Source organism: Abramis brama, assembly GCF_963993115.1.
Source record: "Abramis brama genome assembly, chromosome: 9".
In the NCBI taxonomy this organism is placed as follows: Eukaryota; Metazoa; Chordata; class Actinopteri; order Cypriniformes; family Leuciscidae; genus Abramis; species Abramis brama.
The window spans coordinates 42,115,500-42,136,385 of record NC_139971.1 but is presented as its reverse complement, the minus strand read 5'-3'; the positions used below and the strand labels follow the sequence as shown (position 1 = coordinate 42,136,385).

The window sequence follows — 20,886 nt, the reverse complement described above, 5'->3', positions numbered from 1 at the left end:
GACAGTTTAGCTCTTGCAAGTGAAGAAATCAATTTTAAAGATACATTTTACTACTGTACTGTGAAGCTCCATTTATATGTTTTATTTTTACAGTGCAAATGTATTAAAATAGTAGCATACTTCTGTCTTTATTATTATTATTATATTTAAATTGTTTGGCTAACTAAAAACACCTGTTTGTAATTAATGACAAATATTAATACACTATTAAATACTATCACAACTAAAAAGACGACTGAGTCAGCTTTAAACTCCAGGTATACGTCAATGTAAAGACATATTTTACATTTTTCAATTTAGTAACTGAAAAGGGGTTGGAGCTCTTAATTTTTCTCTCTGAATGTGTACCACATTAATGCATTAAAATGTACAACATTATATGTAGGTTGGGGAGGAGGGCATGCAGTCTTCTACTTAACCAGATAACCATGGTTTTGTCTGTAACTAGTGTTCTATTTACTATTTCTATTTTTCTATTTAGCTGGAAGATAAATAGCTAAGCAGTTACAAGGAATCCCCTTGCACTGCAGCGCACACTTGCTGGCAAGGGAGATAAATTCATAAAAATGCACAAGCCGACCCTGCAGCACAAATCTTGGAGAGATACCCAAGACATTCAATTGTGACAAGACACCAGAGGCTTTTGGAGGTGACCTGGATCCTGAGCCTGTCCCCACATGATGAGAATGAGTTTAAGGTAGTCTTCCTGTGCAGCTGGTAAAAAAATTCAACCAGGTACCAATGGTAGCCGTCACAAATTTTTCCGACATACCTCTGGCAAAGAAGGCTGAGCCAACTAAACCTGCCATCAAGCTTGCACAAGCCTAAAGCTATGCCATAGAGGTTGGCAAGAATGCACATGACTTGTACTATTCAGTTAGTTCCATCACTAACTGGTTAGACGAAGCTTCGCTCTGAGAGGAGTGTAAAAGCCACAAGCATGTGGGGGGTAAAAAATTAGAAAAATTGTAAAATTGTACACATGGGACAGTAGCTCATCAGTGCATCTGTACTTGACATTGGGGCATCACACGTTGTCCCAAAGTGCCTCATTAGTAGACAAAATGAGTGCTGCCACACTAGATTTTATGGGTGGTGCTACCAAGTCCCACTATTTTAGGGTCCTGCATCACAGCCAGTGTGTGAGCCAACTGATCCAGGCATGTTGTCTTTGATGAGTTTTTGCAATGTTGTCACCAATACAGACATAAATGGGCGCAAATGCGGCGCAAATGCATTTGCTTTTTAAAGAACGCAGCGAAGGACGCGGAAATGATAACTGCGTCGGCTGAAACTAACAAAAACACTTGTGGCGGCTGGTGCCACATTGAATAAAACTTCACATACACACTCTGGGGACATCAGAGACTTATTTTACATCTTATTAAAAGGGGCATAATAAGTAGCCTACCTTTTAAGAGAATAGGGACAACCCTTTTAGACCAACCCGCGCCGACCATTTTTCCCGCCGTTAAACTAGCAACAGTGGATTCGGACACGCACTAAGTGCACTTGCGCCGTGCGCTTTAGACCATGCACTTAGATCGCTAAAATATGTCTCAGAGAATGTTTCCTGTGGTGCATTTTTTGTTTGTTTTTTACATCGAAAACTGTATTAATTTAGAAATGAATGGCCATATTATACCCTGATTTTAGCCCTCTGACTTAAATTTATCCTTAGTTTTGGTTTGTGTCATGCCAAAGTGTCATATGTTTTGCTGTGCTTTGTCAGAGAGCGCTCTTATGCAAATCTGTTAATAGTTTGTTTTCATGCACACAAATATGCACGCATGCAACTACTTTTACTTTTTTGCTAATTTGGTGGTTCAAAAGACCAAAACTTCAGCAAAACCTTGCTGTTTGACTCCGAGGAACAAAATGAATGTGTTTCCTTGATGAATCAATGCTGCAGAACTTGATGATGAAACCACGCTTACTACCGAGCCCCTGAATGTCCAACGAGACAAATGTGATACCACTGAAAAGCTGAGAATCTGGACCTTTTAAATTATATAGATCAGATTAGCGTTTCATTGGTTAGCTCCAGGTAGTTTGTTAAGAGCTAATCAAATTTCAGAGGGATCTCCTGTCTATAGGTCTCCTCAAGTCATTCAACAAGTTATTGATCTGATATAGGTCTGGGCCCTGACTGGACCAAAATGTTGTTCAACTTTTTCTTCTTCTTGAAGCATTCTTTGTTGATTTAAGTTTGTGTTTGGTGTTATTATCGCACTCAAAATGAAATTCATCTTTAGGTTTGTGATTTTGTTCAAACTCAAAATAGAGTTGTATAGAGCAGAATCCTCCATAATGTCACTTGCATTTCGGAATGAAAACAAAAACCCAAGAACACTATACCCTGGGTTCTCAGACAAGGCTTAAACCTAGTCTCAGACTAAAATGCATGTTTGAGCTGTTTTAATTGATATCTTAAAATATGTCAGTGCCATTGTTTTGTCTCAATATGTACACCAGTAATGTTTTTTCTAATTTATGTTTATAAAAACTACAATGCCCTAATTGAACTAAGGCCTAATCACGGCTTAATATAAGCCCTGTTTTTTGAAACCAGGCCTATATTTTCTTATTTAGCATGCAAAGTTAAGTTAACTTTAATCTTGCATCACATAGTCGCCGACGATGCATAAAAGATGTGATGTTAGTAGCTACCTTGATTTTTATTAAATTATTAAGCTACTCCAGTAACGTCAGGAGCTATGGAAAATTTGCCTGCAGATCAATCACATCACTATGGCAGTGAGACTTTGAGAAGTCAGATGGTCGTTCAGTTGTTGCGCCCAACGCGCCTGAACACATCTTGTTTTCAGACCAAGTGCAAATGTGCAAATGCATTTGCTTTTAAAACAATGCGGCGCTGAAACAAAAAACACTTGCGTTTCGCCTGGTGCCACATTGCGCCGGTGTATGATAGGGCCCTCTGTGTGCGAGTGATGCATGTTTGTGTGCTTAAATGAAAACAGTGCATTAATATAGAACGAACCTGACCTGAACGTGTGAATTAAACTGTTTTATTGCACAACTTCCAATCAGATTTGAATATTCAGACAGACCACTTGTATAATTAATTATAAACATTGGGTTGATTTTAATATCTTTAATGTAGTTCAAATGTGCACCTAGCACTAAGAAAATATTAGTATTAGATCAGCACATAAAAGTTATCAAACATCCTTAAAATATAGTGAAATGTACTCACTTGAGTATCTTCAGCTCACACACAGGATTCTTCAGTCCCTCACAGATCTCTTTGACTCCAGAGTCCAGCAGACGGCTGTTGTTCAGGTTCAGCTCTTTCAGGATGGTTTTAGAGGAGAGAACAGTAGCTAGAACTGAACAGCTTTTCTCTGTCAGCTCACAATTATTCAGCCTGAACACAGAAACAGCATTTATTATTATTCTGATTGTACTTCAGCAAATATTCAACACACATCAGATCAGCAGGTCTTCATATCTGTCTTTTATAATCAATTAACAGAGAAGTTATAATGTATAAATCATGTTGACTCACTTGATTTTCTCCACTTTGCTATAAGAGTCCATCAGAAGAGCAGAGAGCTTCTCTCCATCCAGATCTCCTAATTTATCTTCACTCAGATCCAGTTCTGTCAGTATTAATGGACTTTTACCCAGAACTTTAGTGAGATAGTCACACGCTTCCTGTGCATCATCACTTTTCAAAAACCTACAGGAAGTAGAATTACAAATCAGATAATATTCCAATTTTACAGAACGCTAAACAAACAATATGCCATTTTTATGTATAAGCAAACACCAGTAAGAGAAAATACAGAAATATATTTTCATTGTTTTAATTTATTACTTCTTCACACATAACGGTATATCTATAATTACAGTAGTTGAACAAAATTAAAACATGCCCAAATCTAATACTAACAGAAAATGATAATGTGATATGATAATTTGTCCAAACACACATGACACCGCCAGACAAATACACTGAATCATTATCAGAAATGATATGCTGAACACAAATATAACAAAACTACTTATTAATGGAAATAATAGTGGAAATTCTATTGTCCCAGTGATCAGACAACTGATATATTTTGCACCTCTAGTCCAGTGTAGTATTAATGTATAGTGTTGTGTAATATCTGGTTAAAATCATAGTTATGATAATTGTCTCCAGTTTATCACCTGATGGTCTTTAATGTACAGCGTTCATCCTGTAGTAAATCACTGAGCTCCTTCACTCCTGATTGTCCAGGATCATTTCCTCTGAGATCCAGCTCTATCAGGTGTGAATGGTTTGATCTCAGAGCTGAAGCCAGAGCTTTATAACCTTCTTCACTGATACTGCAGTCTGAGAGTCTAGAACAGAAAGGAAAATGTAACATTCAGACGATTATTCAGTTATTCTACAATTTATCAGAACAGAACAAAAATTGTGCATGTTCTACACTAAAAAAACAAGCAAACTAAATTTCAAATTTTCATATTAAAATAATAAAATTGAACCAATAATAACTTAAAATAAACTTATTAAACTGAATTTCTCATTAATACAGATTTACATATTAATTCATACTTACAGTGCTTAGTACAATATTTAATAATACTGCAACTAATATTTTAGCCTTAATAATCTTCATAATTTTCAAGACTATAATACATATTATCATATTGATATGTGGATTAATAAAAATACACACTTCAGTTTCTCTAATCTGCATTGTGTATTTTCCAACAGAGGACAGATCTTCTTTATTCCAGAGTTTCCTAGTTTATTCTCACTCAGATCCAGCTCTATCAGGTTTGAAGAGTTTGAATTAAACGCTATAGTCAGAGCAGCACAACCTTCTGCTGTAATACTGTTATTATTCAGCCTGAAGAGAAGAGAAAAAGGAAACACTTTCCAGTTAATCTTAAAACTTTCTTTATGATCAATGACAATGTTATTTTATAGATACTTTACATGTAAAGTATTAGACCAAGTAAAATACTCACGTCAGTGTGTTGAGTTTACAGTGTTTATCCTGCAGTAGAGCAGCGATCTGATTCACTCGTGTGTCTTCTAGTTCACGTTTACTCAGATTCAGCTCTCTCAGGAGTAACGGGTTTTTACCCACAATTCCTCTCACATACTGACAGGCTTCATCTGCAGGAGGACTTAAAAACCTGGAGATAGAGGAAGTACATTGACATTACGAGCCATATAATGTATTTGCACAAGTTTTTCAAAGAGCCTTTAGTTCCCTTTCAAAAGGGAACTCGCACTGTGTCCTGAGACGCTTTGGAGAACGCCTCAATGTGACTGGTGACTGAAGTACTGTGTTATCATGGCAATCGTATTGGCCGGCGACAGCCATGACTTCACTACTAGTGCGACCAGGAAGTATAAAAGGGCGCCTAGAGAACACGTCATCCTCTTTTCGTTTCCCTTTTCAGGGACTGTGTTGCTGGTACTGTGAAGAGAATATCATGGCTTTTTACAAGCACTTCAGGAAGTGTGCTGACCCGTGTAAAAGATTTCAGACATCTGGTGACACTCATGTCCTCTACTGTCTGGGTGAGGAGCTTGCATGCTCGGTCTTTGAGGGGTCCGCGCGCACGAAATGTGAGCGTTTTATTAGTGAAAACGCTCCGCTCTCGTCTGTCTCTTTTCTCTAGGGAAGAGGTGGAGAGGAGACTGAGATAGTGGGGATCTCAGATGGAGCTTGCTGAGGAGTTTGCGAGAGGTGTAAATCTCTTGCGGCCCTCAGCGGCTGACGAGGGTGAGCTGCTGGGAGAGGATGCACTGTCAGACGCTGAGAGTTGGTATTTTGAGTCTCAAGTCGAGCTAACGTTACTCCTCTCATTCTAGAGAGTCATTTTGAAGAGTATGTTGCTCCCAAGAGCCTATATGCACAAGCCCGAGGATATGCCCTAGATATCCTTGGATGTTAGCTCTGAAGAGAGGAGCCTCCTGAGAATCAGGCTGCTCTAAATGCAGACGCCAGCACCTCCCCTGAAGAAGGCTAAGCTAGCTATGTCACCAGTGGTTTATGTAAGCAGTCTGGTTCATGAACCTCCTTTCAGAGCTGTATGCACTTTTGTGAGTTGTTGGCCTTCTCTGGGCCTCCTGTACAGTAAGTGCCTCAGGTTGAGCGGGTGTAAAACCTTCTAATAACGTTGTGATAGCAGCTCCCAAGGGCCCTGAAGTGAGCATTGTGTGACAAAGCCCTACAGGACTTTATGTTGTCTCCAAAGAAGCATAGATAGTACTCCCCTCTGTTTAGAGGGTATTTCTACAGAGTGCCTTGTTTCACTGATAGCCGTCGGGTAAGCCTAGGTAGTACTTCCCTCGTTTAAGAGGGTCACTACGCAGAGTACTTCACCCCTGGTTGAATCAAATCAGGCCTTCACAGGGTTTATGGCCTCTATATTCTGGGCAAGCAGGACGTGTCAAGGTGACCGGCTTCCAGTTAAAGCCTCCCTCAAACGACAAGGCTGTCCCATATACAGACTTTAGTACTCCCCTTTATTTTAAGGGTCATCATGCTGAATATGTCACCTGTGACCTCACTGCTAAGCTATATGGGTGTCGTAGGCTTCCTCTAATCAGAGAGTCATCATGCTGAGGCCTCCATTCCCCAAAGCTCCATGCAAACAGATTCGTCTTTGCAGGTAGAGTTAGAGAAGAGGCCTCTCTCTCATAACAGAGAGTTTTTCTTTAGGCCCTTCGCTCCCTGAGCTCTGCGTTGGCTATCTAAGCTTAGATGCTTTCCATGTGGCAGGCCTCCTCTTCTTCTAGAATCATCCTGCTGAGGCCTCCATGCCTCAGAGCTCCATGCAAACAGCTGTGTCTTTGCAGATTGAGTTAAATAAGAGGCCTCTCTCTCATAACAGAGAGTTGTTTTGTAGGCCCTTCGCTCCCTGAGCTCTGTATTGTGTATATCTGAGATTAGCTGTTTCCCACATTGTAAGAGAAAACACTAGAGACCACACTGGAGTGAGTGTGGCAGGCCTCCTCTTCTTCAAGAGTCATCCTGCTGAGGCCTCCGATCCCCATAGCCCTGCGGAGGCGCTATCTGTCTCTGGTTAGAGATTGTGGTCAGGTTCATTCTTCAAAGAAAGCAGGTTGTTGGCTTCAGCTGATAATGCATGATAGCCTCCCTGGTATGGGGGTTGACGTTGGTCCCCCTGAAAAGTAGCAGGCTAGAGCCATTTGGATCTGGGCCATAAAGGAACCCCTCTCTAAGTCCTTTGTGTGAAATCACAAAGGTGCTCCCTCATTAAAACTTGAAACTTGGGCAGTGGCCGTAGGAGGTAGTGCTACTGACAGCCTGGTGCGTACCAGTAGTGAATGTATTTGTGCTTGTCACAGTCATGATTGGCAAACATCCCCTCAGTATTGGGGCATTAAAACTACTGCACATTTATTTAAAAAAAAAACTCACCCCAGTGTCTTGAGTTGACACTTCTGATCCTGTAGTAAATCATCAAGCTCCTTCACTCCTGATTGTCCAGGATCATTTCCTGTGAGATCCAGCTCTATCAGGTGTGAAGGGTTTGATCTCAGAGCTGAAGCCAGAGCTTTATAACCTTCTTCTGTGATACCACAGTTTGAAAGTCTACAACAGAAATGAAAATATAACATTCAGCTTATTAACTAGTTATTCTTAAAATTACCAGAACAATTTTAAGCCCTAAAGGAAATGGTTCTTGAATTATCGTTTCTTTCTTGTACAAATTAGAGAATAGAAAAAATAGGATATAGATGCAAACAAAACATTTAATATGTTAGAAATCATCTGACCTGAGTTTCTCCAGTTTACAGTTATTTTTCAGTCCATCAGAGAGCAGCTTCACTCCTGAATCCTGCAGATTATTATTGCTCAGGTCAAGATCCTTCAGAATGCTGGAGTCTGAACTGAGAACTGAAGCCAGAGCTGAACAGCTTTTCTCTGTTAGATCACACTTACTGAGCCTAAATAAAATATTACAAAACATGATGAAGTTACACAACTGTACCATTAACTGTAGGAAGTAGAGAAGAGATCAGAAGACTACAACCTGAAAAGATTATTTGAGCGTTATGAAGTTTACTTTCCAGCTATTAGTAATACTGTTGTTTAAAAGTCTATAAAAAAAAAAATCTCATATACAGTGAGGAAAATAAGTATTTGAACACCCTGCTATTTTGCAAGTTCTCCCACTTAGAAATCATGGAGGGATCTGAAATTGTCATCGTAGGTGCATGTCCACTGTGAGAGACATAATCTAAAAAAAAAAAAATCCAGAAATCACAATGTATGATTTTTTAACTATTTATTTGTATGATACAGCTGCAAATAAGTATTTGAACACCTGAGAAAATCAATGTTAATATTTGGTACAGTAGCCTTTGTTTGCAATTACAGAGGTCAAACGTTTCCTGTAGTTTTTCACCAGGTTTGCACACACTGCAGGAGGGATTTTGGCCCACTCCTCCACACAGATCTTCTCTAGATCAGTCAGGTTTCTGGGCTGTCGCTGAGAAACACGGAGTTTGAGGTCCCTCCAAAGATTCTCTATTGGGTTTAGGTCTGGAGACTGGCTAGGCCACGCCAGAAACTTGATATGCTTCTTACAGAGCCACTCCTTGGTTATCCTGGCTGTGTGCTTCGGGTCATTGTCATGTTGGAAGACCCAGCCTCGACCCATCTTCAATGCTCTAACTGAGGGAAGGAGGTTGTTCCCCAAAATCTCGCAATACATGGCCCCGGTCATCTTCTCCTTAATACAGTGCAGTCGCCCTGTCCCATGTGCAGAACCCCCCCCCCCCCCCCCCCAAAAGCATGATGCTACCACCCCCATGCTTCACAGTAGGGATGGTGTTCTTGGGATGGTACTCATCATTCTTCTTCCTCCAAACACGTTTAGTGGAATTATGACCAAAAAGTTCTATTTTGGTCTCATCTGACCACATGACTTTCTCCCATGACTTCAAACCATGACGTCTTAGTGTATTACCAACAGTAACCTTGGAAACAGTGGTCCCAGCTCTTTTCAGGTCATTGACCAGATCCTCCCGTGTAGTTCTGGGCTGATTTCTCACCTTTCTTAGGATCATTGAGACCCCACAAGGTGAGATCTTGCATGGAGCCCCAGTCTGAGGGAGATTGACAGTCATGTTTAGCTTCTTCCATTTTCTAATGATTGCTCCAACAGTGGACCTTTTTTCACCAAGCTGCTTGGCAATTTCCCCGTAGCCCTTTCCAGCCTTGTGGAGGTGTACAATTTTGTCTCTAGTGTCTTTGGACAGCTCTTTGGTCTTGGCCATTATAGTAGTTGGATTCTTACTGATTGTATGGGGTGGACCGGTGTCTTTATGCAGCTAACGACCTCAAACAGGTGCATCTAATTTAGGATAATAAATGGAGTGGAGATGGACATTTTAAAGGCAGATTAACAGGTCTTTGAGGGTCAGAATTCTAGCTGATAGACAGGTGTTCAAATACTTATTTGCAGCGGTATCACACAAATAAATAGTTAAAAAAATCATATATTGTGATTTCTGGATTTTTTTTTTTTTTTAGATTATGTCTCTCACAGTGGACATGCACCTACGATGACAATTTCAGACCCCTCCATGATTTCCAAGTGGGAGAACTTGCAAAATAGCAGGGTGTTCAAATACTTATTTTCCTCACTGTAATTGCTGTGTAAGTTTGACCTGAATGAGCCATTTGTATAAAAATGAGTTGTCTGATCAGTAAGAAGTATTCAAACGAGTTGAGACAATTTAGAGTGACTGTTAAAAGTTCCATTTTGTAGGTCAGGGGTTGACAAACTTTTTTTCATGAAATGTCATTATTAATTTTCTTAGTTAAAGGGGTCATATAATGGTACATGCACTTTTACAAGTTGATTGTACTGAAATGTGTGTTGGCAGTGCCTGTACACAACCATCATAAAATGATAAAAATCCATCCAGTGTTTTTTTTTTTTAAATCTTCTTATATGTTTCCTCCTGTCTCAAATCAAGCTGTTCGATATTGTGACGTCACAAAATCGACGCCCCTCCCATGATGGCTGATTGACAGCACAGACCCGCCCTCGCACCCTCGTGAGCGAGCTGTCAATCATAGCACGCGCCGACGCGCGTTTATTGTTGATAGCTGTAGTGCTGAGTAGAATGGTGTCTAACGATTGTGGTGTTCTGTTCTTGGGTGTAATAACGAACACAGCAGTCATATTGATGATGTTTCTAAATCCGTACAGCTGAAGACGCAGTGGCTGAGTTTGTTTTCGAAGGGAATATTCCCACGATCAACGTCAATGCTGTCATGTATGCGCAAATCATTTCACCAGACTGCTTTACAAACGAGGGTCAGTATAAAGCTGTTTTTGCTAAGAAGCTGCTCCAGAAAAAAGGATCAGTATCAACTATTCGTGTTCCTGCTGAACCTCCAGAAGAAGAAGTGAGTGTAACGTTTTATTTACCTTTATATTAATCTTTATATTAATCTTTGCAAATAGCTTGCACGCTTCACGATGAATGTGGCTATTTTTACACTCAGGGTACATTACGGCATGTTTTCTATGTACGACATTCTCAATATAATTCATAATCCCACGTTTATAATGAACAAAGCGTTATGGTTTTTGTATTATTATTTTAAACGGTGTACGCACAGAACAGAGGGGCGGGGTGAGCAAAGCTCATTATCATTTAAAGACACTTGCACTGAAACGCGTGCTGAAAACAGAGCTGTTTTTGACCAGGTAAAATGAGTGTTTTCTTACAATACTAATGAGAATTTTTTATTAAAGTATATTACAAACTTTTAATTTAGACCCTAAAGAATCATATTAGCTTGTACAAAAATGACATTATATGATCCCTTTAACCACTGTTAACCATGCTACGTACACAGACACAACACACACTGCTGCAAGCATGTAAGTAATGCATATTTCTTAGAATTTATAAATGATTACAAGGTCAACAAGGACCACATTGAGTGTGGGTGTGGCAGGCCTCCTCTTCTCCAAGAGTCATTCTGCTGTGGCGTCCGCTCCCCATAGCCCTGTAAAGGCGCTATAGGTCTCTGTTTTGGAGACTGTGGTCAGGTTCACTCTTGAGAGAGCACTCACAGAGATGAACGACATGCTTGCTGACACTGACATGTTCAGGTCGAGCTAACGTTACTCCTCTCGTTCTAGAGAGTATGTTGCTCCCTAGAGCCTCGACGCACAAGCCCGAGAATATGCCCTAGATATCCTCGGATGTTAGCTCTGAAGAAAAGAGCCTAATGAGAATCAGGAGGAGAATCCTGAGAGCCATTTGAATTAAAATGAGTTGTCTAATCAGTGAGAAGTAGGCTATTCAAACCTTATTTGAGACAATTTAGACCGTTAAAAGTTTCTTTTTCTGGGTCCAACGGTGAAGGTGTCTTGATTAGAACCAAGGGTATACTGAAGTTTTTATTTAAGTAATTACATTGAATTAACGTTACAAAGTGATGTTGCTTTAGTATCACTGTTGCACCCTCAGTTAAAGGTGAAGCAATGTTAAGATTTCAACCACAAATCAATGGTAATGCTATTGAATCAACATTACACTATGATAGATTCTACATCACTGATGCTGAATCAATATTGAAACTAGAAAAAAAAGTTTGTTGAGACAAACTTTAAGTTGGCTTGAGAAAGCCGGACCAGAGAGTTTGAATAAGTTTAAAGTAGTTAGAAGTTTTAAGTAGTTTAAAGTAGTTTAAATTTTGATTTATATATTAGTTTGAAAGAAAGAATAGTTAGAAAGAAAGAAAAAAAGATTAGTTAGAAAGAAAAAGAAAGATTAGTTAGAAATAAAGAAAGAAAGATTAGTTAGAAAGAAAGAGAAAGAAAGATAGATTAGTTAGAAAAATAGATTAGAAAGAAAGATTAGTTAGAAAGAAAGAAAGATTAGTTAGAAAGAAAGAAAGACTGATTAGTTAGAAAGAAAGAAAGAAAGAAAGAAAGAAAGAAAGAAAGAAAGAAAAGAAAGAAAGATTAGTTAAAAAGAAAGAAAGAAAGATGGATTAGTTAAAAAGAAAGAAAGAAAGAAAGAAAGAAAGAAAGAAAGAAAGAAAGATGGATTAGTTAAAAAGAAAGAAAGAAAGAAAAAGATGGATTAGTTAAAAAGAAAAAAAGAAAAAAAGATGGATTAGTTAAAAAGAAAGAAAGATGGATTAGTTAAAAAGAAAGAAAGATGGATTAGTTAAAAAGAAAGAAAGAAAGAAAGAAAGAAAGAAAGAAAGAAAGAAAGAAGGATTAGTTAAAAAGAAAGAAAGAGACTGATTAGTTAGAATGAATGAAAGAAAGACTGATTAGTTAGAATGAAAGAAAGAAAGACTGATTAGTTAGAAAGAAAGATAGATTAGTAAGAGAGAAATGAAAAAGATTGATAGATTGAAAGAAAGAAAGATTAGTTAAAAAGAAAGAAAGAAAAAGAAAGAAAAAAGATGGATTAGTTAGAAAAAGAAAGATAGATTAGTTAGAAAGAAAGATAGATTAGACAGATTAGTTAGAAAGAAAGAAAGAAAGAAATGTGGATTAGTTAAAAAGAAAGAAAGATGGATTAGTTAAAAAGAAAGAAAGAAAGATGGATTAGTTAAAAAGAAAGAAAGAAAGATGGATTAGTTAAAAAGAAAGAAAGAAAGATTAGTTAAAAAGAAAGAAAGAAAGAAAGAAAGAAAGAAAGATGGATTAGTTAGAAAAAGAAAGATAGATTAGTTAGAAAGAAAGATAGATTAGACAGATTAGTTAGAAAGAAAGAAAGAAAGAAAGAAAGATGGATTAGTTAAAAAGAAAGAAAGAAAGAAAGAAAGAAAGAAAGAAAGAAAGAAAGAAAGAAAGATGGATTAGTTAAAAAGAAAGAAAGATGGATTAGTTAAAAAGAAAGAAAGAAAGATGGATTAGTTAAAAAGAAAGAAAGATGGATTAGTTAAAAAGAAAGAAAGAAAGAAAGAAAGAAAGAAAGAAAGAAAGAAAGAAAGAAAGAAAGAAAGATGGATTAGTTAAAAAGAAAGAAAGAAAGCAAGAAAGATGGATTAGTTAAAAAGAAAGAAAGAAAGAAAGAAGGATTAGTTAAAAAGAAAGAAAGAAAGAAAGAAAGATGGATTAGTTAGAAAGAAAGAAAGATGGATTAGTTAAAAAGAAAGAAAGAAAGAAAGAAAGATTAGTTAAAAAGAAAGAAAGAAAGAAAGATGGATTAGTTAGAAAAAGAAAGATAGATTAGTTAGAAAGATAGATTAGACAGATTAGTTAGAAAGAAAGAAAGAAAGAAAGAAAGATGGATTAGTTAAAAAGAAAGAAAGAAAGAAAGAAAGAAAGAAAGAAAGAAAGAAAGAAAGAAAGAAAGAAAGAAAGATGGATTAGTTAAAAAGAAAGATGGATTAGTTAAAAAGAAAGAAAGAAAAAGATGGATTAGGATTAGTTAAAAAGAAAGAAAGATGGATTAGTTAAAAAGAAAGAAAGAAAGAAAGAAAGATCGATTATTTAAAAAGAATGAAAGAAAGAAAGAAAGAGAAAGAAAGAAAGAAAGAAAGAAAGAAAAAGATTAGTTAAAAAGAAAGAAAGAAAGAAAGATGGATTAGTTCAAAAGAAAGAAAGAAAGAAAGAAAGAAAGAAAGAAAGAAGGATTAGTTAAAAAGAAAGAAAGAAAGATGGATTAGTTAAAAAGAAAGAAAGAAATAAAGAAAGATGGATTAGTTAGAAAGAAAGAAAGAAAGAAAGAAAGAAAGAAAGAAAGAAAGAAAGAAAGAAAGAAAGAAAGAAAAAAGAGAAAGAAAGAAAGAAAAAGATTAGTTAAAAAGAAAGAAAGAAAGAAAGAAAGAAAGAAAGAAAGAAAGAAAGAGATTAGGTAGAAAGAAAGAAAGAAAGAAAGAAAGAAAGAAAGAAAGAAAGAAAGAAAGAAAGAAAGAAAGAAAGAAAAAGAGAAAGAAAGAAAGAAAGAAAGAAAGAAAAAGATTAGAAAGAAATAAAGAAAGAAGTATTAGTTAAAAAGAAAGAAAGAAAGAAAGAAAGAAAGAAAGAAAGAAAAAGATTAGTTAAAAAGAAAGAAAGAAAGAGAAAGAAAGAAAGAAAGAAAGAAAGAAAGAAAGAAAGAAAGAAAAAGATTAGAAAGAAAGAAAGAAAGAAAATGTAGAAAGAAAGAATGAAAGAAAGAAAATGTAGAAAGAAAGAATGAAAGAAAAGAAAGAACGATTAGATAGATAGAAAAGGTTTGAAGATAGATAGATAGATAGATAGATAGATAGATAGATAGATAGATAGATAGATAGATAGATAGATAGATAGATAGATAGATAGATAGATAGATAGATTGATAGAAAGAAGAGGTTTGAAGATAGATAGATAGATAGATAGATAGATAGATAGATAGATAGATAGATAGATAGATAGATAGATAGATAGATAGATAGATAGATAGATAGATTAGTGAGAAAGATAGATTAGTAAGAAATAAAGAAAGATAGATAAGTTAGTTAGACAGATTAGTTAAAAATAAAGAAAGAAAGATAAGTTAAAAAGATAGATAGATTAGTTAAAAAGAAAGAAAGATAGATAAGTTAGTTAGAAAGATAGATTAGTTAAAAAAGAAAGAAAGATAGATAAGTTAGTTAGAAAGATAGATTAGTTAAAAAGAAAGAAAGATAGATAAGTTAGTTAGAAAGATAGATTAGTTAAAAAGAAAGAAAGATAGATAAGTTAGTTAGAAAGATAGATAGATTAGTAAGAAAGAAAGAAATATAAGTTAGTTAGAAAAATAGATTAGTTAGAAAGAAAGAAAGAAAGATAGATAAAGTTAGTTAGAAAGATAGATTAGTTAGTTAGAAAGATAGATAGATAGATAGATAGATAGATAGATAGATAGATAGATAGATAGATAGATAGATAGATAGATAGATAGATAGATTAGTCAGAAAGAAAGAAAGATAGATAAGTTAGAAAGAGATAGATTAGTTAAAAAGAAAGAAAGAAAGATAAGTTAGAAAGATAGATAGATTACTTAGAAAGAAAGATAAGTTAGAAAGATAGATTAGTTAAAAAGAAAAAAGACAGATAAGTTAGTTAGAAAGATAGATAGATTAGTTAAAAAGAAAGAAAGATAGATAAGTTAGTTAGAAAGACAGATAGATTAGTTAAAAAGAAAGAAAAAGAAAAAAGGTAAGTTAGAAAGATAGATAGATTAGTTAGAAAGAAAGATAAGTTATAAAGATAGATAGATTAGTTAAAAAGAAAGAAAGAAAGAAAGAAAGATAGATAGATAAATTAGTTAGAAAGATGGATAGATTAGTTAAAAAGAAAGAAAGATAGATAAGTTAGTTAGAAAGATAGATAGATTAGTAAGAAATAAAGAGATAGATAGATAGAAAAGGTTTGAAGATAGATAGATAGATAGATAGATAGATAGATAGATAGATAGATAGATAGATAGATAGATAGATAGATAGATAGATTTAGAATGGTAGTTTAATTGAGTCTAGGGCTTCAGGGAGTTTAGATTTGAGTTTTTGGGTTGTGCACTAATGGGCCACCGTAGTCTTGGCTCAATTTGAGCACTCTGCAATGTAAGTCTATGGGATTTTTATGATTTTTAATATTAATTTTTAAGAAAACTAAAATTCAAATCAGTCTGAAAAGATATAGCACACCGAGTCAGAACAGTCTGAGTGTCTGTGACGAGTTTGGAGTATGTAGAGTTAAAGCTCTAGGAGGAGTTAGAGTTGTAAATTTTTCCGCTCATAAAAAGAATAATAATAATAAGTTTAAATAGGATTTCAGTAAGTTGGCTTTCTCAAGCCAACTTAATTAACAAAAATAATCAATGGTAATTTTGTTGAATCAACGTTACACTATGATGTTGATTTTACATTGGAGATTTGCTAATGAAACACATTCAGAAAGGCAACTGGTAAACATCACAATATACATATGAAATTGGATCATGAAAAGTTGGTATCGATCCATCTTTCAGAATCAACTTTTGTGTAAATCCTGTGTTTTACTCACCCTCATGTGCAAAGTAATCTGGAGTCAAATGAATTTCACATACTGGTATATGAATTTACTTGGACACATACCCTTCATTAATGAGAGTTTAGGGAGACTCTTATGTTTATTGTTACAGCCATCAACAGATCAGTTATAATGTTTACGTAGCTGAGACATATCACAGGCTCACGGATGGTCAGTCCTGAGTGCTGCTGTCCTGCAGAGTTTTGCTCCGACCCAACTCACCTTCCCTTCAAGTAGCTTTAGTAATCCTGAAGACATGCAGGTGTGTTTGATTAGGGTTGAAGCTAAACTATGCAGAACAGCTGCAATCCGGGGGCCTGTACCATGAAGGTAGCTGAACAAACTCGGGGTTACAGGATTAGTTTTGAGTTGACAAAACCAAACCGATGCAATCAGGCTTTATTGGTACCATGATGCAGCTCAGGCACGTGCACAGGTAGGGCTCAACCTGTGCAGAGCACATGCCCTTTTTGCCCTTACACTCCGAAGTGCCCTTTTTTTGGTGGTGTTTTTATTTTTATTTTATTTTTTAAATAAATAAATCTTGTTGGTGAATAAATATCTTGTTGTTTTAATAAGTACTACTAAACACTATGTCTATAAAGGCTCATATTTTATTTATTTGATGTCTTACCATTTACCATTTACATGTGGGACATATCGCCTGAGAGAGAGGTCTAGGCTAGCATTTGCCATCTAGTCATAGCCAATGCATATCCTACACTTAAATAGCCTGTAGTGTGCACACAGTAGCATTTCATCTTTTATAAAAGATGATTTGGCCAAATGTATTTTACAACAGGAAAAACTGAGCGCCCCGCATAATAGCTACAACACACTTGTAACCTGTTGATGAAAATGTAATGTGAGTCGCCGGCGCCGTTTTAATGACGGACAAAAAAATGCACATTTGCACACATTCGCTGGTCAAAAACTATATACTGATAAGTAATACAACAACATATAATTTGTTTGTACCATCGGAAAATCATAACAGGTGCGCCCCCGCGCTGTTTCGTACTGGAACTTACACAAAGCGACGAGTGATCCTCGTCACCTAGGTAACATATATTTCTAAGAAATGTCTTATTTGCTTTATGATTGCTGATACACTTAATTTATTAACATTTAGGCTAATCATGTTATGGTGATAATATTAAATTATGGTTAATTCACGGCTGTTAATATGCATGTATTCGCTATCTAGCTAATTTTTAAATCAATAGTAGGCTATTCTATACTCTCATCCTCACATGTATAAAATGTAGTAGGCTATAACATGGTTTTACTACAGTAATGTTGTAGTAGTAACTAAAAAAACCATTACAGAAGATCACTGTGAAATCTTTATATTTTATCATGCAGAATGTAATTTATGATTTAATTCATTGCCAGCGGATACATGTTGGATATGCTATAACGGTATGGCTATAGTTTCTTATAATCTGGAATTGAGTTGGACATAATTACTTAAATTATATTTCAAAATAGTTTGTCAAAAATACTTGACTCATTGCTCTACCTTCCCCTCTTCTCAATGTCATACATAATCATGTTAACCAAATAATACTTAGCTTATAAAACCAAACAGAATAGCTTACCCTGTTTATCTATATTATCTATATTATTATTATGGTTGTTATTAATCGTGAATAAATCTAAAGCTTTTGAGACTATTATTTTGTGTTATTGAATTTGTCATGAAGATGTGACCATTTCTTCCTTTTATGTAGGCTTAAAAAAAATAAAAAAAGGCAGGGGGGTGCCCTTTTTCAGTTTCAGCACATGCCACTCAAAAGGTCTGTGCACGGCCCTGATGCAGCTCATCAACTTTCTCTGTCAACTCAGGCTTTGATCCTTAAGCTATGATTACTCCATGCGCGCGTGCACATAAAAGAGTGACGTCGACACTGAACAACCAATCGCGGGTAGAGCGAGAGCAATATATTTGTCCGCGGAGGAGCAAGAGATAATCATTCAGAATTACGATTAATTTAAATATGTATTTCAAGCTCGAAACAATACGGTCTCTGCTGCCAAAGCAAGAGAAGACTGTTGGAGAAAGATTGCTGATTGTTAATGTGTAAGTTAAACAAATACGTTCTATATTTATGTAAAATGATGTATGTATATATGTATGTGTTGCCTATATGTGTAATATAGCCTATAGCCTATTTTTATAATATATAAAAAATGTGCATGTATGTACTAAGAAAGATTAATATTCATTGATTTTTAAACTTTTAGATGCAACCCCAACTCCAAATGTTCTTGGCAGCAGATAAAGACAAAATATAAAAATATAATTCAAAGTGGTGAAATAAAGAGTTAAATTCAGAAAACCAGAATACACTGTGGCGGAGGAGTTGGCTCTGAGTAGGCAATAAGGGACAGCCGATTATGGATGGGATTACAGGTGCCGTACAATCTGCCCCTGGTGCTGGCTCCTCTAAGCAAGTAACACTGGGTACGTGTGCAATACATTACTACTTTTAAGTTTTAAATATGGCTGACTGTATGTTCTGCAGTAGAGGGAAATACAGTGTCCCTGTTGAAGCCAGCACACATGCACACAGTCTCCCACACAGAGTATGCAGCAGACAGAACACCAAACATAACCGGCTTTACAACAGTTATGCTTTACATTGGCCTATTTTTATTTATTAGGGTGGAGGAAATTAAGACACTGTCTGTGTGTTCTCAGACAGTTGCTGATGTGAATGCACTGGGATTTTTATTATGGCAAACATTTGAATGCGTGCCATAAAAAAGTGACTGGCCCTTACACATCTCTTTTATTGTAGGATTTTTCACAACCTGCCCCAGAAACTGAGGCCTCTACCTCAATGGGCTTCAGAAGAAATGTGTAAGGATTTAAAACCCTTGACATAAATTACAGTCAGTCCTGTGTTTGTAGGAAGTCAAGGAACTTTTTGTGATTTGATGAGCCTCCAGAAAACTTGTAATGATAATGTTTGTGGTGGAATTATGTTTCAGGTGGAAACAGACTCAGTCAGGGCCCTGTACAAAAGGAGTCTTGAACTAGAATGCACACTAAAGGAGTCTTGAACTAGACTGCACACTAAAGGAGTCTTGAACTAGACTGCACACTAAAGGAGTCTTGAACTAGACTGCACACTAAAGGAGACTTGAACTAGACTGCACACTAAAGGAGTCTTGAACTAGACTGCACACTAAAGGAGACTTGAACTAGACTGCACACTAAAGGAGACTTGAACTAGACTGCACACTAAAGGAGACTTGAACTAGACTGCACACTTAAGGAGACTTGAACTAGACTGCACACTTAAGGAGACTTGAACTAGACTGCACACTAAAGGAGACTTGAACTAGACTGCACACTAAAGGAGTCTTGAACTAGACTGCACACTAATGCCTCGTTTCCACTGAGCAGTACGGTACGGTACGGGACAGTACGGTACGATTCGGGTCTGTTAACCATGATCTGGCTAGCGTTTCCACTGCCAACAGTACCCTTACTTGATAGGCGTGGTGTTTCGATCGACGTCATTTTCGCGCGAAGAAGAACATAGTAAACTACAATGGATGACATACAGCAGATCTTGTTCTTGCTCCTCGACATGTTTGTCACAAGAAGACAAGCGCCGACATTAGGCTTTTCTCAATATCAAGTATGCAAAGTTTGTAGCCTACTTGCCATATGCGACTCCTACATGCAAATGGTACAGCGCGTTCTTAAAAGCGTCACTCAGCTCGCTCTGCTAATCCGGTTATCTCTGTTATTCTGTACATTTTAAACAAAAATAAAACGAAATATGTTATAAAACACCACTCTGCCTCTTTTCTTTTCACTTAAATAAATTAAACATTATAGGGACACAAATGTGGTTCATGCGCAACGCATATTGATTATTCACTGCACGTTATACGTTATTCTATTTATAACAACGAAATTTAAAACACAACCCTAACGTTACCTCTTTTCGTTTAAATAAAATAAATAAATATTCAGGCAATATATGCATTTGTACAAATGTTGCAATAAACATCAGTGATAATCTTGTAATAAAAAAATGACAAGAAACCATATTTCTTTTTGTAAAATTTCAGTTTTATCAATAATAGCCAATATAAAAGTTTAAGTTAAAGGTACAAGAAGCTATACAATAAGAAATAAAGCAAACAATTCAGTCAAATATCCAAATGCAGCGCTCTAGTCTAACATTACAACAGTAACGTTAAAGTTAAATACAAATATCCTATAACGTTAATATGAAACTAAACTTAGCCCTCAGCCAAAACGATTGACAGGGAACGATCACCCGTTAGGTCTAACGTTACACAAGACGAATTATATCTCATGTTTAACCACTACCGTCAGCGGCGAACGTCAGAAGAACTAACGTTAGCCGAGGAAAGGCTCATCCAGCCGGGAAACATGAGCGCTGAGCGCCCGCTGACCGCATGGATCTCACAACCGGAAAAAAAAAAAAAATCATCTTTATAAATAAACCACAGATTTGAGCTTTAAACAACTACATTCTCGCCTGAAAAACTCTTAAAATTACATTTCGTGATACAGTAACAGTAGTATTATATTAAACTGTATATTAAAAAATGACGCTTCTTATGTTGTCATTCCCCTTGTAGCACGCGCAAGTGACGATTCCCTGTCAACCAATCAACGTCCTGTAGTGAGTCTAGCTCCACCTTTTAGTACCGTTCCACTGTGCTAGGTACCCCAATGAAAGGGTACCTAAAAAAAAACCTAAAAATGGTACTTTTGGTACCATTCACAACTTTTGATAGTGGAAACGCAAATAAATGCGTACCGTTCCGTACCGCTCAGTGGAAACGAGCCATAAAGGAGTCTTGAACTAGACTGCACACTAA

The 20,886-nt window shown here is 36.3% G+C and overlaps 1 protein-coding gene across 1 annotated transcript in view; it reads right to left on the bottom strand.

Moving 5' to 3' along the window:
- Positions 1–20,886, bottom strand: part of LOC311089879 (uncharacterized protein) — an 832,216-nt gene that overhangs the window by 119,112 nt on the left and 692,218 nt on the right. Inside the window, exons 52-54 of the mRNA XM_084124910.1 lie at positions 4,180–4,353; positions 3,530–3,703; positions 3,218–3,388 (exon numbers count right to left, since the gene is read on the bottom strand). Of these exons, the coding sequence (XP_083981036.1) occupies positions 3,218–3,388; positions 3,530–3,703; positions 4,180–4,353 (519 nt within the window). The remainder of the gene's footprint in view (positions 1–3,217; positions 3,389–3,529; positions 3,704–4,179; positions 4,354–20,886) is intronic.